This window comes from Lampetra fluviatilis, chromosome 64, assembly GCF_964198595.1.
Source record: "Lampetra fluviatilis chromosome 64, kcLamFluv1.1, whole genome shotgun sequence".
In the NCBI taxonomy this organism is placed as follows: Eukaryota; Metazoa; Chordata; class Hyperoartia; order Petromyzontiformes; family Petromyzontidae; genus Lampetra; species Lampetra fluviatilis.
In genome coordinates, this window is record NC_136338.1 from 1406208 (window position 1) to 1427316 (window position 21109).

A 21109-nucleotide genomic window follows, 5' to 3' on the forward strand; every position below is an offset into this window, starting at 1 on the left:
GAGTAACCTCATCCCTCGGCCGGCACCCACACACCCTGTCCTGTAGGGGCCGGCACTGCACGCCAAGCGTGGTGCCATCCAGCGCGATCAATCAGCGCTAACCGGGCCCCTCTAGGGCCGGTACTGCACCCACACATTGTGGTATCCGCGATGTCGCTACAGCGCATGCCGTGCCTCTCTAGGTCCAGCGCTGCACGTTGACATCCCGCGGTGTCACTACATCTTGACAGTTTTCGGCACAGCACGGGATACATTATTCATTGCTACTACTGTGACAGTACGTGCTACGTTATGCCCCCTTCAATCGAGCCACGCGCGGTGGATCGGTGAGCTACGCGCGGCTCGGGAGACGCCGGTTGGCCACCGCCGCTTTCAACGATCTGGCCAACCTCCTTGAAACCTTTCACAAAACTTGATTAGTTGAGCAAGCGAGTGCGTGCAATCACCATGCTGTGCGGTGGCATCCTCGCCGGGCCGTGTTGTAGCTCCTGACGGTCATCAGCGACGGTAACAGCAGCATGCGGCACTTGTTTGCACAGAGCCACAGCTGCAGGTGTGGGTTGTCGTGAAGACCCCAGCGGCGGAGGTTGGTCTGGAACCTGTCCAGCGAGGCCCCCACTGGCTCGCGTGGTGGGTTGGAGCCACATGGGCACACTGTAGGATCCCCGATGAGGAACTGGTTTTGGTCTTTGGGACTACTTTTTTTTTGGCCAGTCCTAAAAATGTAATAAGCTTGACCCTTTCCGGTAAGGATACGGGGAGGTGTTCAGATGTTCAAACACCAAATAGACACCCACTATCACAGGGCATCACGTCTGCATGAACCACACATCATGCTTGTGATGGGTGTCTATTTCATAGCCAGGGCTTGTTCCCTTCCGCCCGATCGCGCAGCTGCTACACATCACCTCCAATATCTGCACTGGCAAAATCCCACCATCTGCTCTTAGACCCACATAGAGACTCGTAGACTGAAACAAAGACACATGTGCAGGCTCGCACAAAGACCCACATACACACAGAGACCCACAGACTCATACAGAGACCCACAGACTCACAAGGAGACCCACAGACTCGCGCAGAGACCCACAGACTCACAAGGAGACCCACAGACTCACAAGGAGACCCACAGACTCACAAGGAGACCCACAGACTCACAAGGAGACCCACAGACTCGCGCAGAGACCCACAGACTCGCGCAGAGACCCACAGACTCACAAGGAGACCCACAGACTCACAAGGAGACCCACAGACTCCGGCAGAGACCCACTCACAGAAGACCCATAGACTCACACAGATACCTCTAGATCTCCCCTACAGTAAAACCTTGGATTGCGAGTAACTTAGTCTGCGAGTGTTTTGCAAGACGAGCAAATTTTTGTTAATAAATATTAATTTGATAAACGAGCGAGGTCTTGCAATACGAGTAGTGCGTGTATACGCTTTGTCTGCCGAGCGTCACGTGATCACAACTGATATACGAGTGCTTTGATATACGAGTGCTTTGATATACGAGTGCTTTGATATACGAGTGCTTTGATATACGAGTGCTTTGGATTGCAAACACGTTTCCGGAACGAATTATGCTCGCAATCCAAGGTTTTACTGTATATGGTATCTCCTTCACATAGAAAATAAAAAAAAAGTATTATAAACAGTTAAGCCAAGGAATAAAAATCATATACTGTGTTTTTATATTTTATTTATTCATTTTTATTTAGTGACTTGTTTACCTTTTCTCTATTTGGCACTCCTATCGTGTTTTTTGTTATCGTTTGTTGTAACTCGCTGACCAAGTGCCCCTACAAAACATCTGGGAGTAAAGAGCTTCATAGCTCATCGGATTCCTCCTCCAGTCTAAATAAAGATTCTGAGTCTCATAATTAGTGCACTTGGTTTTTGTGCCATTTTTTTAAAGAAGCGCTATGTTACACAGTGGCGCTGTGTGTTTCACAGAAGGTGGCGCTGTGTTCCACAGACGGTGGCGCTGTGTGTTTCACAGATGGTGGCGCTGTGTGTTTCACAGATGGTGGAGCTGTGTTTCACAAGGTGGCGCTGTGTTTCACAGACGGTGGCGCTATTTTTCACAGTCTGGAGTAGTGTTGCAGTCGGTAGCGATGTTGCTATGCATTTTGCCAATTGAGTAAATCTGTGGTGTCATCTTTATTCAATTTGGCAACATTTGGACCTTGCCGCAGACACGCAATAATTACAACGTTACGACATCACGAACGTGTCCGCTGATAAAACAAACGGTGCACAGTGACTGCGGTTAATACGCGGCAGTGGCGAGATGTTAACTACCTCGCCTGACGCCTGCTGGATGTCTTATCTCCCCGGGGGCGCTTAGATTTTTTTTCCGGGTCCTCCGGTTTTTCCTTCCACATTTAGAATCAACGTGCATTTAGAGTATTTGGCTGATAGAAATTTCCACGCGATAAGCCACTTCGTTGATCTATCATTTGTGGCCAGGTCACTTCTGAAAAAGAGCTATATAGCTCAGTGAGCCTTACCTGGTGTTTTTTTAATGTATATTTTGTTGTAATACACCCGTAGCATTAACCAGGGCGACCTGAAGGATTTGAACCACGGACCTATGCGACCTTCACTTTGCACCGCAACGAGCGGCTAACGCGCAGTTGCTCGCTCCCCCGTCACGGCCAAGAGAGGGAACACCAGCGGTGATGATGATGATGGCCGCATGAGACTCGGTGTGTAATGGCATTAGAGCCTGCATGCGGTGTGAGGGGACTAGTGGCCACGGGAGGTAATGACAGGGGAGTCAGCCGACAGTATGAGTGCACTAGTGGCCACGGGAGGTAATGACAGGGGAGTCAGCCGACAGTGTGAGTGCACTAATGGCCACGAGAGGTAATGACAGGGGAGTCAGCCGACAGTGTGAGTGCACTAATGGCCACGAGAGGTAATGACAGGGGAGTCAGCCGACAGTGTGAGTGCACTAGTGGCCACGGGAGTCAGCCGACAGTATGAGTGCACTAGTGGCCACGGGAGGTAATGACAGCGTTATCGGTTGTGAGTGCGAAGGGACCGGTGGCTACGGCAATGTTCGAGAAGGGAGCCGTGGTCAGGCGACGGAAGGGGACGGTGGAGTCTGCCGGTAGAGCGAGCGTCCAGAGTCGGCGAGAAGGCTCGAGAAGGGGGGTGTGGCCTCGTGTCGGTATATAAAAGGGAGGTGCACGGGAGACTCGGGGCTGTTGCGATGGGATCTCCACCTGATGTCAAGTGAACGTGTCTTCAATGAAGTGCCAATGGGGTGTTCCCCGGTGACATTGCAGTAAATGGAAGAATCCTTTGAGAAATCTCGATTGAATGTTGTAGTCTTGACGGCGAAGGTGCAATTGAGTGTTCGGGAATTGATAGTAATGCTGTAATTACGCGGAATGGAAGTGATAGTGATGCTGAAACTGAATGTTATATTGATGGGAATACCACAATGACATGATGGTGTAGTGTTGATTTTAATGCCGCAAATTAATGTCGGGGAATTGACGGTGGTGCTGTAATTAAATGTTGTAGTATTGACAAAATGATTTGTGCACAAGCACAGTTAACAAACAGGCTCGACACTCGTCAATAATGGCCCCGTGTGGCTTTAAAAAATAACACAAAACATGCAGTCGGCGACGCTTGGTGCATCGACCGAAACGTCGCCGATTATTACCATTGGAGAGCCCCCCTCACAATCCCTCACACGCCCCTCCCTCCAATCCCCGTATGCCCCTCCCACCATCCCCCCTATCCTCCGTCCCCCCCACTCCCCTCCCCATCGCGTGACGTCACGATCACCTGACGCCCGCTCAATAAAAGTGGAGCCGTAGCATCGTGAGTCGAGTCACTGGGACTCACTTCGAGACTCATCCTGAGACTCATGCTGGCATGAGACTCACCCTCTCCTAGACTCATCCTGAGACTCACCCTGTCCTAGACTCACTCCGAGACTCACCCTCTCCTGGACTAACTCCGAGACTCTTCTCTGCCGCATCATCACGGCACCCACCCAGTCGCTCGCCCTTGCACATTTGACTCATGCATCGTCACGTGTTGTGAATGAGGTGTGACGTCATAGCACGCGTTAACGGGGAGGGTAGGCTTGGGAATCGCGAGAGTTTTGAGGGAGTGCGTAGGGATGGATCACAAGTCGTTATCGTAACATTAAATAGGAATCACTGTATTGAACAACACGAATCAACGGAAGTGACCGGTTAAAGAAACGAGTCGTGAGTTTTGCCCTAAAAGTTACGTTTAAAAGCAATTTTGTAAAAAAAAAAAAGCCCGCGTGAATGTATTACAAATGACGCAATCAATGAATGGGGAAAATGTTATATACATCACAAACGGGTTGCACACGGTAAAATGTTCGACGCCAGAAGCGAACAGGCAAGAGGCAAATTAATCGATCCAAAGACATGCCCCTAAGTGGCCTGTGAATAGCTGAAGCAATGGTGCATTGTAAATAACTACGCACGAATACGCACGAACCCTTCCGTCAATCCACTGCTGGATGAGGGCCACGCCCACGCCGAACGAGTCGGCAGGAGTTCGTTTAACCGTACTTCACCTGCGCTGGTTAGCGCGGGTTTGGCGAAGGTAGGCAGCGTAGACGCGGGAGCATATCGGTAGGGTACAATTCGGATTGTCATCATTTGCACAGACCAAGCCAGTACAGTACTTGCTTCTCAGCACCAGGTCACTGCGGTACCTAGACGTAACAATCTTTATTTTACAAAGCGTCCCCCCCCCGCCCCTCTCTCTCTCTGAAAATTAGCTCAAAAACTTGCTCAAATATTTCTCGTATTTTAACTAAAGCCTGCCTGCCACGAGTCTCCTAATCCATTCAACGTCACACCCCCAATGCTTTTTTTTTATTATGTACATACTGTCAGAAAGCGATGGCATTGTACAACTAGCACGGGCGCATCGCTTCGTAAATATTTTGAAGCAAAAAATATTTCTTTTCGCAATGAACGAACTAACAAAATCAGACAAATTCCTGTCCTTGGTGCTGACGTTAGGAAAAACCGTCACTTTTTTCAAATTTTCTTGCTGCGGATTTCACACCTGATGATGATTTGCTTGTGTTGCAGTCAAAACGTCGTGAGAATTTTTATTGTTTTATATTATTTTATTATCTCCCTTCTACGTGACTTTACCGAAAGAACCAAGAATAAAAATCAGCCCTGTTCATCAGCGACGACGCCGCACGGCAGCCCAGCCTCCTCGGGCCTCGCTGGGCCCAAAACGCTACTGGTGTCCGCCATCATCGTTGATCCACCTCAAAACTTCGTCCAACTGGTCCACATCCATCATCTCGTTGCTCAGGGGGTCGGAGATCTGTAACCTAACGGTGGAGCCGTCCAACGAGGAGGCCCCGCCCTGCCGGGCAATGTCCACCAGCAGGCGGGCTAAATTGTGCTGCACCTGACGGGCGGGGTGGGGAGGGGGGGCAGAACAGGATGAAACATTCGAATTACGAGATGTTAACTTCCTTGCCTGGTATACAGGAGGTTGTGGATTTGATCCCGACCCTGATGCCTGTATATTTGGATACTGCATGTCTCTCTCCCCGTGGTCGTGTGGCTTTTTCTCCCGGTTCTTCATTTTTTCGTCCACATTTAGAAACGTGCGTTGAAGAGTACTTGGCTGCTATAAATTTCCACGTGATAAGCCACTTCATTGGGCCATCATTTATGGCCAGGTCACCTCTGAAAAATAGCTCTATAGCTCAGTGAGCCTTATCTGGTCAAATAAAATATAGTTTAGTTTTCTATTTCCGCTACCCGCGTTCGCCCGTCCACACACATGATTTCCTCGTTATTCACAAACTTTCTGCCCGCGATTTTGACTACCCACATCTGGAACTCTGACACGGCTGCATGCAAAGGAGATAGAGAGATGGAAAAATTGACAAAGGTAGCAACATTCTTTGAACCGGAGTTCGACAAGGACCTCCGATTAAGCACGGTTGGGGCTATGTGCGGTGCGAAAAACTTCAGCGTACGTGCATACACACAAAGCATCACCATGGCCAACACCTTTGTTTTAACAAAACCAATGAATGGGGAAACGTTACCTGCACCATAATCAGTTTCTCAGCCATCTTCCCGTTGGGCCAATCTTGCCCGAAGCACAGAAGGATCTCAAACGACGGCTGAGGCCTTGGAGGTGAACCTTTCATAAACTGGATCAAGTCTGCACATACGCACAAGCACAGACACAAAGACAAAAAGATGCCCTCCGTGTAGCCTCAACAGACATTTGGGGAAAGTGCTGTTTGCGTATCAGCGGGCGGGCGGGCAAGCTGGCGGGCAAGTGGGTGGGTGGCTATGCGGGTGGGCAGGCGGGCAGGCGGGCAAGCGGGCGAGTAAGCGGGCGAGCAAGCGGGCGAGCAAGCGGGCGAGCAAGCGGGCGGGTGGGCGGAGCTGACCTTGCACGAACGTTGCAACGTTGAAGAGGCAGACACGCTCGCCGCGGGGCAACTTGACGGACTCGGCGTGGCGTGGCGTGCTGGGCCCCGACCAGTACACGCGGCTGAGCGCGTGGCGCGTCGCGTACAGGCCGTGGCGGTCCACCTCCAGCACCACGCCGCCCACGTCTGCCGATATGCGCGCCAGCGGTTCCAGGATGCGCGCCGTCAAGCGCCGCTGCTCGTCGTAGCCCACGGGCGGCGGCAGCGAGATGACGGCCATGTCCTGCGCGCAAGCGACGAGATCGTTAAAGCGGGTTTCACAATTTTTTATTGTTGTCAGTCATCGTCGATCACCGCCATCGTCGGCACATAGCCGGGAGGCGGTGGTGGTGGCGGCTACGCTGCTGCACGTGGCCGCTTCCTGTCATCGGAACGGGCATCGGAAGAAAAACCGGATGACGCACGCGTGCGTAGGTACACGTACGTCATTGGAACGTCAAAAAGAGTGAATCAAACGTGGAAAAACCTTTGGACCGTGACGCCGGCACACGCGCAGCCTCCTACAATTTTTTTCGAATTACATCACGAGAACTTCAGTGTCCCCCCCCCCCCCCCCCCGTGAAGCGCACAGGGAATCTCATATCATCATTAATGCACCCACGGTATTAACCAGGGTGGCCACCGTGGAACCTTCTGATGCGTTCTATTCCTCGGTTGACACTCGTTTTACGCAGCCAGACAAATCCTGCCCAGGGCCGCTCACTTTCTTTACGTTTTCAATGTTATTAACCTGCGTTACATAAACTAAACTGAGCTATGAAGCTGTTTATCAAAAGCGACCTGCCAACGCCAATGATATCCCAACGAAGTTGACTTATCACGTGGAAATTTACATCGGCCAAATACTCCAAAACGTGTGATGTTGATTCGAAATCCACGTGGTCCTCTTTCTATCTCTGGACAAATATGCTATGGGAATGTAATTAACTCGGAGTGGACTAAACTTTTCACTGCTTTCGTCGACTCAACTACGAGGACAATTCAACAGAATCCACGGGCTTAGACTCGATGAAGCTTCCACCGGTTGTCATGGTCCAGACTGACACTGAACAACGTAAACCACGCCGACTCTACGCTGACGCCGCTGGCTAGCCCTTACCAAGGCCACATGTAGCGCATCTATGCGTGCTGAACTTCTTTCGCACCGTACGTATTCAACCGTGCTAATTGGAGGTGTGCGGGGGTGGGACAACAATCTAAACACAAAGCGCAATTCTAAAAATAAAACTAGTTTTCAATCTCGATTTAAAAGTGCATCGCTCGAGTGCAATTGTTCCTAACCTGGGGTGCATGCAGCCCCTGGGGGTGCGAGACATGGCATGTTTCTTTTAGAAGGTAAATCATCGAAAACACAATTATAGCACAGGCACGTAAGTAACAACTTACTTTTTTCATCAAACCCTATATATTTATTACACGATTTTTATTAACTGTCTGTCGTATCCTCAAATCTTGTAACTCAATTCTTACCCACTTCCCAATGTGGTATCGACTGCAAACTTGGTATACTTATGTCATATTTATGATAATACTATATTCTATCATTAAATATAAAAATATATATTTTTAAACATTCTTTTTTATATGTTATGTTTCGGCTTGGGTCTAATTGTCCACGCTCAACTGACGTTGGCTGTAATTGGCCACGGTCCCTTACGTTATGGCAAGCTTCGGGGCCACTTCCTGGAGTCGTGGAGTTCTGCCATTACTAGTACGGTACATTTAAATTAAGCGTGTTTTAAAAAAAGTTTTTTTTAAATATTACTTATTAACATTATAAAAAACGTTACCAATAGAGAACAAAAGGAGTGCAAGGCTGCAGTAAAGGTTAAGAACCACTGCTCCGGTGACTTCCTAATAGATAGCTTCGTGAATCCCACTCAATATGTAGCCGGCAGGATTTGACGGAGCGTGAGAGCCGGGTACCACGGTTCACCTGCGGCGGTGATGGTACAGAGGATTGTGGGGGGTCATGGCAGATGATACAGCGGCTTGTCCCGGTCACCGTCTTAAACACCTCGCTCCCTCTGTAGAGAACCGTGAATTCCAGGTTCGTGACTGCGCGCGCACACGCACACACACACGCACACACACACGCACACGTACAAAGCACGCGCGCACGACAACGAGCGAAGGTTATTGTTTTGCCAGCACGCGTTTGAGGCCGCGTGGAACTGCATCAAAGGCTCGCTTTAGTAGCGGGATGTCGCGGGATGTCGCGACCGATGGAATGCACCACCCGCGCTCCCCTTCGCACCACCGCACACGCGCACACGTGTGAAACTCACGCACACGTGCATGCACACAAAGATCCCCCGCGTAGCCTCTAACAGACTGTTTGGGCAAGTGCTGTTCGCGAGCACCTATGAAGGCCGGCACAGCACACGAGGGGGTGGGTGGCCAGCGCCACGCCCGGCCGCCTTTGTCTCCCTAGCGGCGATGTTTACACACCACTGCACCAGGTACTCATTTCAGGCCGAGTCGACCTCGGGGAGGCCCTGGACCGGTTCAAATGATCGTCACTGGGTTGGCCGTGAGCGGGATTCGAACCCGGGTCGCCAGGTTCGTAGCGCAGCGCGCTAACCACTACACTACCGTTCAGTTATACGCGCGCACACAAAAACACAACCATGCTTGTTCCATCTTAGCTCAATATTCGGGTTTCGAAGAATCTCCTGGCTCGTGGAGCGAAACGTCGTACATCGTGCCAAACAACGCGCGATACAACCCGGAAAAAAAAACAAGTCAAGAGAGATATCACTCCCCAAGTCTTCAGACTCCTATTCGGGAGAGGCCTGCATTGCTCTGCATTGACTACCGTCTAGTTTAGCCAATTATTACTCTTATTATTTTTGTACAAGTCAGTCCACCGCCACTCGCATTGCCGTTACTCAACGACTGAAGCCACCTGCACGCCAGAGGTCGCAACCGGGTACCCGATACCCGTACCCTACCCGATACCCGGCTACCCGTACCCGGCCGGGTACGGGTACCCGTTTGCGACCCTGGTGCGGACGGGTACGGGTACGGGTAGACCGTGAGTCACTGGTGAGTAACCGTTTGTCACTCATTTCCCAACGTCTTGTCTCTTCTCACAATTCAAGTTCCTAGAATCAACCCACCCGCGCCTGCAACATGGCTTCATCCCAGAGGTCACAATCAGGTATCCGAAACCCGTACCCTACCCGTACTCGGCCGGGTACGGGTAGGGTACGGGTACGGCCGGGTATGGGTACGGGTACCCGTTTGTGACCCTGGTGCGGCCGGGTACGGGTACGGGTAAGGAATCAAAACCCGTTTGCGACCTCTGCTGCACGCGTCATCACCTTATCCACCACCACCGCCACCACCAACACCACCACCACCGCCGCTACTCCTCACCTGCCATTTGCTGAATCTGGGTGCAGGGGATGACGGCAGCCACAAACATCTCCGCCTCTGTCACCTCGGATACCGAGTTCACAAAGTCCACGTGCCGGTTTTCAGCAGAAGGCTCCGGGCGGGCCGCTAGCATACGGGAAGAACATCGCAAAGCAATCGTTGACCCTCTTCATCTTTTATGAATTTTATTTTTTTAAGTGTTGTCATTACCCCCCTGCCCCCCGCCCATCACCAAGTCCATGCCGTTTGTGTGCTTGGTATCAAGTCACGGGGATGACAAATCCACTCGGATCTCTTGCCGAGCAGCGCGACCCTTCGTCTTGCAGAATGGCCCACGTAGACAAATATTGCAGAGCTGCCTCTGAGGTCACTCCACGTGACCTTTGGTCCACTAAGTGGACTCTTTCCAGCCCACCCAGCTTCAATAGATTCGTCATTTCGCCGGTGATTACAAACAGCAGCTTCGTCAAATTATTGGCAAATCGCCTGATGAAGCTGGTTGTGACCAGCAGCGAAACGTCACAGTCCTCTAATTGTACTTGTTGTGGGTTTGCTCTCCAACACACAACCGGTGTGCTGAACTAGTAATGAATTGTAAAGTTTCATTCACGTGACAAACCTTACTAATGGACGGTGTCGGGCGGTGGCGAGTTAACGACATTTATATTTACGCGATCTAACCCATCAACCTCCGATCACGTCCGTGAGAAGCAACGGGAGAGAGTTCGGCTCACCGCCCAGGCTGTCCATCATCCCGTTGAAGCAGAACGTTGATGTAATCGATCCAGCCCCCTGGGGGAGAACACACGATAACAGCTCAAATCTCAAACGCCTCCTCCTCCACCACTGCCTTCTGGCCATTGGCTATCCATCCACCACAGCCAGACATGCTCAGCTCCTCAATCCCCCCCCGCCCTGGTACGTGCGTGTGATTATGCTCCGGGCGCTGCAGATTGTCTACACGTATACAGAACTTATTTCGCACCATACGTAGCCAACCGTGCTAATCGGAGATTCTTCCCGCGGAGGGGAACTGATCGATTCTAATAACAACAATAACAGTGGGCGGCTCTCCGATTTGTTTTACGCGCTTTTTCGGCACGATGTCCGTCGTTCCGCTCCGCGTGGCCTGGAGCTTCTTCAGGAGCTGAAACGTTGGACTTCATGCCGAATGACACATGGTCATTTGGACGTCCCCCTCCCTCCGCAAACAACTTGGCGAGAGCAAACCGCTTAAGTGGGTTTTTTACCAACGTGACTTTACCTAAAAAAACAAAGAGTATGAATCCTTGCAGTCACGAAAACTTCAAATCTAGAATGTTATTATGGGCTTGGGGCCAAATTTTCCGTTCCGTAGGGACGGGTCTCCGATTCGACAACGGTTCGATCTACGGAATCTCGCTTCACCGACAACCTTTCAGGAACGTATTGCGTATACATCGAAGGGATGGATGTCTGTTGTTTCAATTGCGCTTTCCTTTTTTTTACAATCCATGTAACCTCTTGACGAACGACTCTGTCCTTCGGGCCATTTGTCTGAATTAAGAAAAAGCTCATTTCTCTGTTATCGTCCCCGGTTTTTTGTTTCGCCCGCGCATCCACGAAGGCGCCGATTGGCGAACCCACCTCGCTCTCCTGCACGGGAAGATGCGGATTTGGGGCAAATTCAGCAGTCAGATCCTCCAAGTCATCTGCAAAGTAAAGAGAATCGTCAAGGACGTTTGATGGTTTACGAACCTTCCCAAATGCGCATTGACCAGCGTGGTGAAGTATGGCCCGACCAGCCCTATGACCGACACGACTTGGCGAGGCCTTCATTCGGCAGTGGCCTAGCAAAGGGCTATTTGCTGTGCCGAACCGGAAACCAAACCGTGCTATGCCGTATTAACATCTGAATCTGGCTTGGGGGGCCAAACAGGGCCAGGCGCAGGGCTAATGATGCATTATGTTGTGAGCGATGTCAGTCAGTACACTGTGAGGACGCGGCGTGTTTAGTTTGTTGTCCCTCCCCGCACCTCCAATTAACATGGTTGGCTACGTACGTTGCAAAAGAAGTTCAATATACACACACCTCCGATTTGCACGGTTGGCTACATATGGTGTGAAAGAAGTTAAAAATTCATACATAAACCTCCAATTAGTATGGTTGGCTACATACGGTACGATAGAGGTTAAAGATACATTCATACACACCTCCGATGAGCACGGTTGGCGACATACTAACATACGTCCCGACTCGTACATTGCGTACGACGTTAGTGGCACGGCTTGGTTTTTGCAGTGGAAAAACTTTTAAACTATTTTTTCTTTTTCCCAGGAAGGCCCACTGAGCTATGTAGCTCTTTTCAGAAGCGATCTGGCCACAAATGATACCTCAACGAAGTGGCTCATCATGTGGGAATTTACAGCAGCCAAATACTCTAAACGCACGTTTCTAAATGTGGAGGGGGAAAAATGGAGAACCCGGCCAAAAAAGCCACACGCAAACTCCAAATATACAGGCATCAGGGTCGGGATCAAACCCGCCACCTGCCGTATACCAGGTGAGGTAGGTAACATCTTGCCACCTTGGCACCCTAAAGTGCCTCGGCAAAGAAGTGGCTAGAGAGACGCCTCGTTCGAGGTCGTCTTGAACTCTGAGTCTTGGAAACTGGAGGGCCACAATAAACCCCATGAGATAGACAGAGAGACACCGATACGCACCTAGCGGGTCCAGCAATGTAGGTGTTGACGCGGTGCTAGTGTGAAACTGGTAGAATGGGCTGCCTTGAGACTGGGACGATGGGCTGGTGTGGAACTGGGAAGATGGGCTGCCTTGAGACTGGGACGATGGGCTGGCTTTGCTCTTGGCAGGGCGGGTGCGGTTGTAGAGGCGACGTTGAGACCGATCGATGCCCTCGGACTTGTGGGTGAACTGCGTGTCGAGGGCACAGCGCAGGCCGTGCTTCCATTTGGCAAAATCCTCGGTGCCCGTGTCCTTGCCGAACACCGTCGCCCATCGCTGCGGGCGCAGAGCAAACCGCGGGGGGAGCAGCAAAATCAGGTGGGGGCCACTTCGTACATTTCCGAACGTGCAAGTTTCAAGTGTGCTCTGCCTAACCGGGGTAAACGAACGCAAACGCGACCAGGATGACGTCTCATCGGATTTCTCCAGGATAACAAAATACACATTTTCTGAGTCTCATTTGCAAGGGTGACCAGGGTAATTTTTTTGTTACAGTTTTCAATTGACGCTTTAGACACTTAAAGAGACGTGGGTGGGGGGGGTTCAATCGTTCGTGCGATCGTACGCGAACGGTGGTGTCGCTGTGTCGAGCGGAGTTCAGTGCAGTGGCCTCACCGCTCACAGCCACGCTGGAGCCACTGACGCCACTGTAGGACACTTTTTAAAGATGTGGGTAATCGTTGGTATCATGGTGAGGTTTTTTTTCACTTGGGCATCGTGTGTCAACCGATTAGGACTGTGGTTCACGTTAACAAAATGTTCATTTCTCCAAAGGGATGTATATACGCTCATGAAATACCGCGGTGTCGTTCATTGCTGGGCCAAAACACGCACCTTTCTTCGTCTGGATCTGTCACGTCCGTGCCCTTTTTGATAGACAAGGTAATCATTTAATTATGGTTTAAGCGAGGATATTTTGTTTAGCGTGTATATGCTAAAAGGGTGGACAATGGATTAAAATAAAATTGAGTATGCGATGTCTTGACGAGAACCATTGCTGCACTGTGCATTGCTGTACATGGGTGTCCAGTTTCATGTGCTCATGAAACTAGTGAAACTGGACACCCGTGGTAGATAATTGGTGCTTCATCAAAATGTTTGCATTTTGACAAGAACGATTTGCTCGTGAAATGTGCCCACCCAATGCGGGTCGACGCTTTATCATTCATTGTGTTGCCATTGCATTGCTGTTCATACACGTTGGGCGCATCGCAATGGGTTCTTCCACGACAAACACAGGGTCGAGTTTTAAGTGCCCGGCGACTCGGCTGCAGAGCGAGTGGCTCGTAACAGGCGCAAGTTGGCGAGTACGTATCTTGATGCTCGTCTTCGCTGCATCAGCCGTACCTGGATTAAGTCGCAAGCTCCAGGACTCCTGCCCCAGGGAATGCTGAAGCACGAGTGGTCTCTGTCAACCCACGCGAGGCCCAGTTCATTGCGGTCCACCAGTCCCAGCACCCATTCCCGTAGCGTTGGCCTGGCAGCAGCCATGGCTTCCTGCAAATCACGGCAGTGGAAGGAGATTGAAAGAAAAAGAAAAGTAGAAATATATTTTTTAAATACTTCTTTTTAATAAATGCCGGGCTCGGCGACGCACACTCTGGAGGCTAGGGTTGGCGAGCCACCGGGTGATTTGGTCATAAGCCCCGATGACAGGAGTAATTTTAAATAGCTTTACCGGCAGTCAGGTTTTATCACGGTTGCGTTAATCGCCAACCCATATGAATGCTCCGAGTTAATATCCCGCGTGAGGGAGGTGATCCTGGCTCACCACTGTGGGCACGACGCGTAGGATTTCCGTCGCTGGCTGAGAATGTCCACGTGATGATAAGCCACCTCCTTCAACTATCATTTGTGGCCAGGTTGCTCTTGAACAGGAAGCTAATAGCTCAATGGGCTTTTCCTGGTAAGATTTTAAAAAACATGTTTTAGCCACGTGTTTACCTTTCCCATACTTTGCACTCTTAACCTGTTTTTTTGTCTTCTTGGTTCTTTCGGTAATGTCACGTAGAATGGAAATAATATAATAATAAAAATTAAACATTATAAAATAATTCTCACGACGTTTCGGCCACAACGCAAGCAGCCGTCCTCAGGTGAAGAACAGGTCTGTCGATAAGACAGAGTCTGAATGACACGTCCTGGGCTTGGAGCGTCTATTTAAGCTGGGAGGGAGGAGGAAGAGCGCCTTGACAAAAGAATTTGCATATCAAGAGGAATTTTAGCATATTTATGTAATATTACACTTTCTATTATTCTACCCACCCTACTGCACACCACACTGCTGCATATTTTTTTGTATTGTTTGTTGTTGTAACTTTCTGAACCGCCCCTAGTGGACATCTGTGAAGAGGAGCTTCAGAGCTCATCGGATTCCTCTTGCAGCCTAAATAAAGATTCTCATTGTGAGTAACCTCAGTGTGCAGCAGGGAGGCACCGAGAACGTTTCACTTGGGTGTACGATCACTGTTTACGAAGCTCGGGGGAAACTTGTGGGAGGCTCAACCCGGACACATGGTGAGCTGGTAACCAACTTCCTCTGTTAGCACCTCCCACTTTTACATTGCCCCGCCCACTACTCAGGATAGAATAATAACAACTATGTTTAGTTGTATCTTAACAGTATCGTCATCGTTCACCGCATCGCACGCTTTCAGATGTGCTTCTGTGGCCCTCTGGAATGCTCTTCCTTCCGATATCAGGAATTCACTGGAGCTATGCACTTTTAAATCTAACTAATTTGTTTACAACTGCTTTTTGTGTTTAGTTTGTTTTCCTTTCCCCGCACCTCTGATAAGGTTGGCTACGTACGGTGCGAAAGAAGTTCAACATACATACGTCGTTTGTACAAATTGCATCTCTCACATTCGCCGAGGAAACAGCTCTGTATGGCAGCAGCCAGGTAGTGAGAAGCCAGGAGATACCAAACGTTACCCAGGCACTGCAGTCCTCTATATATTAAGATGGTTTAAGCCAATTAATGAGTGTTAATACATGGGTGGAAATCACGGCAGGCCTGTCTATTGCCAAACCAGGGCGTTTGGTAGCTTTATATCAACATTATGGTAATGCACTTCCCCTGTACTGTACATCCTATGCGGTCGTTTTTTTATTTTAAGCAGTGGGAACTGGTGTTCATATGTAAGCGACCTTTGCGAAACACTGCCACGCACAGTTTAATGTGTGTTCTTGGGTGAGGTTCGCCAATAAGACGTCATCAATACTAGGGGCTGCCACACTATTTGTAAACATTGTTGGGTTTGACAGCACGATGACGATAAAGGGGGGTGTTTTCAAATGTGTGTATTGTGTCGGGGGACCGCACGTCATGGGGCCAAGGCTACCAGTGGCCCACGAGCCTAGCAATGAAGAACACTGGGTGGGTTCAGCTCACCAACACGCACCATGACATACAGACGTCATCGGTCGGGGATGGGGGGCGGACGGTGAGGGGGGGGGGAAGACTAGGGGGTAAATAGAATGTATTTTCGCCAATCCACACTGACCAGCATGGTGAATTATGGTCAAACAAGCTCCAAGACAGGCCTTCGTCCAATAATAGACTGCCAAGTAAATTAAAATAATATTTTAATGAACAATAGCTGGTGCCTGAACGTGCTATATGGAAAAAATACAAACATTGGACGGGAGACCATTTAACCATGGTAAGTCTCACTGAGTAGTCAACAATCTTTTTGCAGGAGGGTCCTGCTAAATTGAGATGTTTGGTAAATTCCAAAAATGACCAGTTTTTGGATTTTCGCGTGGAGCAAAGCAGAGAAGAAGAAAAAACCACCACCCACTCATAGGAGGGAGTGACACTCCAAGCACCGCACGGGTAGATCTAAGAATCCATTGCTACACACACATCTCCTGGCCACACTTGGCAGCCCCGCCCCAAAAACCCTACAGCTCCCACTAACCCACTGCATGCAGGAATGCGTGCGTGGATAACAGTTCACCGTAACAGCGAAACAGTGGTGTTGCATAGGGGTTAGCGAAGGGCGCTATGACCTCGGCCGACCCTGGGTTCTATTTCCGGGCACGATCGACTGCCAGTGGCGAGTGATCTCAACTTTTCCTGGGCTTTCCTCCTTCACCTACCGGCAGTGACCAGCGTGGTAAACAGGGCCGTATTATCCAATAGGCCAGAGTATTAGGCACTTAGGCCACAGTATTACGCACTGTGCCAAGGACCTACGAAAAAAATTGGGAATTAATGAATTTGAAATGATTGCAGTAGTCTTACGTTCTAAAGTATTAGTTGGATCTCGTTTAATTTTAATATAGGTACTTTCCTCCAGTAAATCTTAAATTGTATTATAATAATCCGCTCGTGACATCACTCCAGTTGTGCGGCCTTTATCAGCCGCTAGAATATTGATATCTTTATTTGATAAAACAATTACAATACCATATATCGCGGGAGTAACTGACAAATTAGCTAGAGTTTTGGAAAAGCAAAAAATCTAAGTAATATTTGACACGGTACACAAAATTCTAAAATTAGTATCTTGTACTAAAGCTGAATTGCCCAAGTTATTAACAGAGGGTGTGTATCGGATCAATTGCTTATGTGGCAGATGCTATATTAGACAGACGCGGCGTAACATCAGCGTATGACTAAAATAACACCAAAGAAATATTAAATATACTCTCAAACACAACTGCCGGCAGTTGCAAAACAAGCTTGCCAACAAGGACACTGAATTGATTTGATAACGTTGAAGCGTTGTTTAAAACGAATCATTACTGTCCGAGACTAATTCGATAATCTATTGAAATTGAGATAAATACAAATAAGTTTAACCGCTCTGACAGCTACAGGCTTAGTGCGCCCTGGAACCGTATTATTAAGTAATTGCACAACAGGCGGGTTCTTCCGTCTCGCCGCAGACTTTGATATGGCGGCGAAGGTCAGAACCACTTCTGGCACCAGTTGTTGTGTGCTAAATGACGACGCAGAGGCAGGTATTCAAGTAAGGGCTTGCGCTGGTTTATTAACAAGGGTTGGTGACAACTTCCACCAGAGGTAGGTGCCCTACACTGGGTCCTTCACGTGGACCCTCGGCTCTGTCTGTCCCTAGCCTCGGCTAGCTCCAGGGCTCTCTCCCTCAAGTCGGATAGGGGGTTCAGCCAACACCGACCGACCGAGGAGAGCAGCACCTTCTACGACTACCGCCGGCTTCTCTCTCCAGACTGCCAGAGCTCCACCCCTGGCTGTCTCTTCAACTGCTCTCCATCCCGGGCTCCCACAACGACCCCGCTCTACAATTGTAAGTTGAGGAGATCGAGAGGAAGGCAGAAGTAGAGGCGGGGCGAGGACAGTGGACCCCACATGAGTGGGACAAACGTGTGGAAGAAGAAGAATACATCTTATAATTACAATTCCTTAACAGAGGAAACATACTAATTAACTGATTAGTAATCTATTATATAATTACTGCTTGTGTTGTGGCTATTGCAAACATGATGCCTTGTATAAAGGTATCAGTTTTGTACCAGTTTAAAGGGTATAAACCTACTACTATGATCCCTTGTATAAAGGTGTCAGTTTTTTGTACCAGTTGAAAGGGTAAAAACCTATTACTACATTTTGCCACTGGTAAAGGAGGTCACCAGTGTCTTATGGTTGTCATTGTTGACTTGCACCACGTTGAGATTTTTGCACACAGCGTTTTAATACTTTTATTAAATATTTGCTAGTTTATTCCAGGATGTTTCTGTTACGCGTCGTCGCTTTAAGATGTTCTGTGTTCATATTTAGTTTGTTGCGGTTGCACCCGACTTAAGAGCCGCATGGCTCACAGGGCTATACCTAATAAATTAACTTGAACTTGGACACTAACGCGGACTGACAAGCGTGAAGTATGGTCAAACATTCATCCAGCAGTGGATTGACAACCGGCACCCAAACTAATCATGGGCAGTTCTCACGGCCCGAGGGAAAAGGTCAAAGGTCGTAAACTCGCCACTGACGTTCGCCGTGCCCCGGTGACGTATTCTGGTCGGGGGGTTTGCCACGCAGTGCGCACGAGGAATCCGAAGAGGTATGAAGCTCTTTGACACACAGATGTCCAGTAGGGGGCACGGGGTCAGAAGTTTACAACAATAACAAAAACACGATAGGAGTGCAAAGTATAGGAAAGGTAAAGAAATCACGAAATAGAAATAAAACTAAACTATTTTTTTCATCTTATCAGTTAAAGCCCACGAAGCTATTAACGTCTCTTTCAGAAGCGACTTGGTCACAAATTAGAGCTCAACAAAGTGGCTTATCACGTGTAAATGTATAGCAGAATAAGTAATCTAAACAATCTCAATGCATATTCTTGGTTCTTTCGGTAAAATCACGTAGAAGGGAAATAATAAAAATAAAACAATACAATTCTTACGACGGTCTCGATTGCAACACAAGCAATCGTCATCAGGTGTGAAAACCACAGAAAGAAAAACAATTTAAACCACAGCAATAATTTATTTTTATTTCTTGCTGTGGTTTTCACACCTGATGATGATTGCTTGTGTTGCAATCAAAACGTCGTGATAATTTTATTGTTTTATTTTTATTATTTAATTACTTCCCTTCTACGTGGCTTCACCGAAAGAACCAAGACTCTGTACATGTAATGTACAGCAGAAAAATAATCTAAACAATCTCAATGCAGTTTACTCACCCGTGTGTGTGTGTGTTGCTGACGTCAGATAAGTCGCACTCTGCCTGCGTCGTTACCTTGACTCACGACCACGATACAGCCGCTACGCAACTGCGTTATTGACTTAAGTGCTGTCAGCACACGATGACAGTGGGTGGCCAACAACACGCCCGGCCGCCTTTGTCTCCCCAGTGCCCGCTGACACCACCACAGTTACCGCCGCCGCTGCTGCTGCTGCTCCTCTCGTCAATGACAACTCCGGGAAGTTCCCCGCGGTGAGTTTAGAAGCGTGCGTCACTTTTGGGAAACGTCTCGGGCTCAGCCAATCACAGCGCCCCATTTTGTGTCGGTGGTGGGGTGGGAGGAGGGCAGCCCCTGGCGCAAGAAGTCGCAGCCAATCAGAAGGCCGCGAAAAGGGTGCGGGGGGGGGGTGTGTGCAATCCCCCCCCCACCGTGCTAGTAGCCAATCAGAGCACGAGGTCGCGTCTCCATGGTGGGGGGAGGGGGTGCAGCCCACGTGCTAGTAGCCAATCAGAGAGCGAGGACGCGTCCTCACAGGTGGGGGGGCGAGGCGTAACCCCTAGCAACTGATTTGGCTGAGGAGGGGTCAGAATGAGATTGTTTCTCACAGATGGTCCAGATAAGTTTTGTTTTTTAAAAACGTAATTGTTTTGCAGAGTACCCACAGGGTCACGCGGGCCCAGCAACAAACTGCACTGTCAAATTGACGGATGGCACTACTGTGTGTACTGTACAGAATATTGAACTTCTTTCGCACCGTACGTAGCCAACCGTGCGAATAAAGCAAATGTTTTAGGGTAAAATATATCCATACAGTGGTCGGAGACGATTGATAAAGGTGAGTTAGCTGGCTTGGGCAGGATTCGTTCCTTAAGGGCAGTGCGGTTCGTATAACCGTCACTGCAGCCTTGCACCACTTTGGTTCTGAATCATTTACAAAAAGGTACAGTATGTTAATTACTACATAGGTCTGATTAGAACGGACAAAGTCCACACAAGTTGAAAGCTCCTCACTTCTTTTCGACTGCTTCTTGTGTTGATTCTAAATTTGAAGCTTTCGTGACTGCAAGGATTCATACTCTTAGGTTTTTTTTTCGGTAAAGTCACGTGGGTAAAAAATAAAAATAAAATTAATAAAAAGTAATAATTGAAATAAAATAATAAATCACGACGTTTCGGAGGCAACACAAGTCTCCGTCATCAGGTGGGACCGTCACAGACGTCACAGCTACTAGATTTACTGCACACGGCGTCACAAAAAGTCAGACCCCCCCATCAAATATGACGTCACAAAACTCTGCCCCCCCCCCCAAAAAATAAAACATGCTTCAAATCGCTTTAAACTATTGTCATTGTAGTGCGTATTTAATGTGCCGCTGCACTCTGATGTTGTAGGAGAAAATATTTATTAAAAAGTATCTTTAATTCAGTAGAACGTGTTGTCTATATTTATTTAAAGTTGCTCATTTTGATGTGAAGTCACATTTCCCCAGGTGCGTGACGTCATTTATGAACGCCCCCTAATAGCTCAACAAAGTGTTTTTTTGTGTGGAAATTTTTTGTAGTTAAATAATATAAATAATAATACTGATGGGTGGAGAGAGGCGGGCGTGGGGAAATTATTTTCGAAACTAAACGTGTTTCCGTCTAATATTCGTAAATTATTTAACTTCAAATTTTTTTTTATACAAATCTCAAGTCAGTGACATCATTGTTTGGACTTTACCATTCGAATACAACCAGAAGGTGTGACAATAATTGTAGGTTAATTTAATTCCACCGTTTTCTTACTCTTTTTCCAAATAGGGATATTTTTCGTCTTATTATAACAATTTAATC

General features: G+C 48.6%; 1 protein-coding gene across 1 annotated transcript; it reads right to left on the minus strand.

The window, feature by feature from the left end:
• Nucleotides 1-3883: 3883 nt before the first annotated feature.
• LOC144951857 (interferon regulatory factor 6-like) lies at nt 3884-19516 on the minus strand. The gene is made up of 10 exons (XM_078882204.1): nt 19271-19516; nt 13941-14090; nt 12572-12869; nt 11495-11559; nt 10603-10660; nt 9869-9994; nt 8424-8545; nt 6446-6710; nt 6092-6210; nt 3884-5439 (listed from the first exon to the last, which is right to left on the minus strand). The coding sequence occupies exons 2-10, from the start codon at nt 14082-14084 to the stop codon at nt 5263-5265; spliced, it is 1374 nt and encodes a 457-aa protein (XP_078738330.1). The 5' UTR covers nt 14085-14090; nt 19271-19516; the 3' UTR covers nt 3884-5262.
• Between the last annotated feature and the right edge of the window lie 1593 nt (nt 19517-21109).

Excerpts from the sequence above, each read along its gene's own strand:
- LOC144951857 (XM_078882204.1), bottom strand. The coding sequence starts at position 14,084 with ATGGCTGCTGCCAGGCCAACGCTACGGGAATGGGTGCTGGGACTGGTG. Across the intron at positions 10,661-11,494 it reads TTCCCGTGCAGGAGAGCGAG|GGGGCTGGATCGATTACATC; the intron begins GTGGGTTCGCCA and ends GTTCTCCCCCAG. Across the intron at positions 6,211-6,445 it reads CGTTGCAACGTTCGTGCAAG|ACTTGATCCAGTTTATGAAA; the intron begins GTCAGCTCCGCC and ends GCGTATGTGCAG.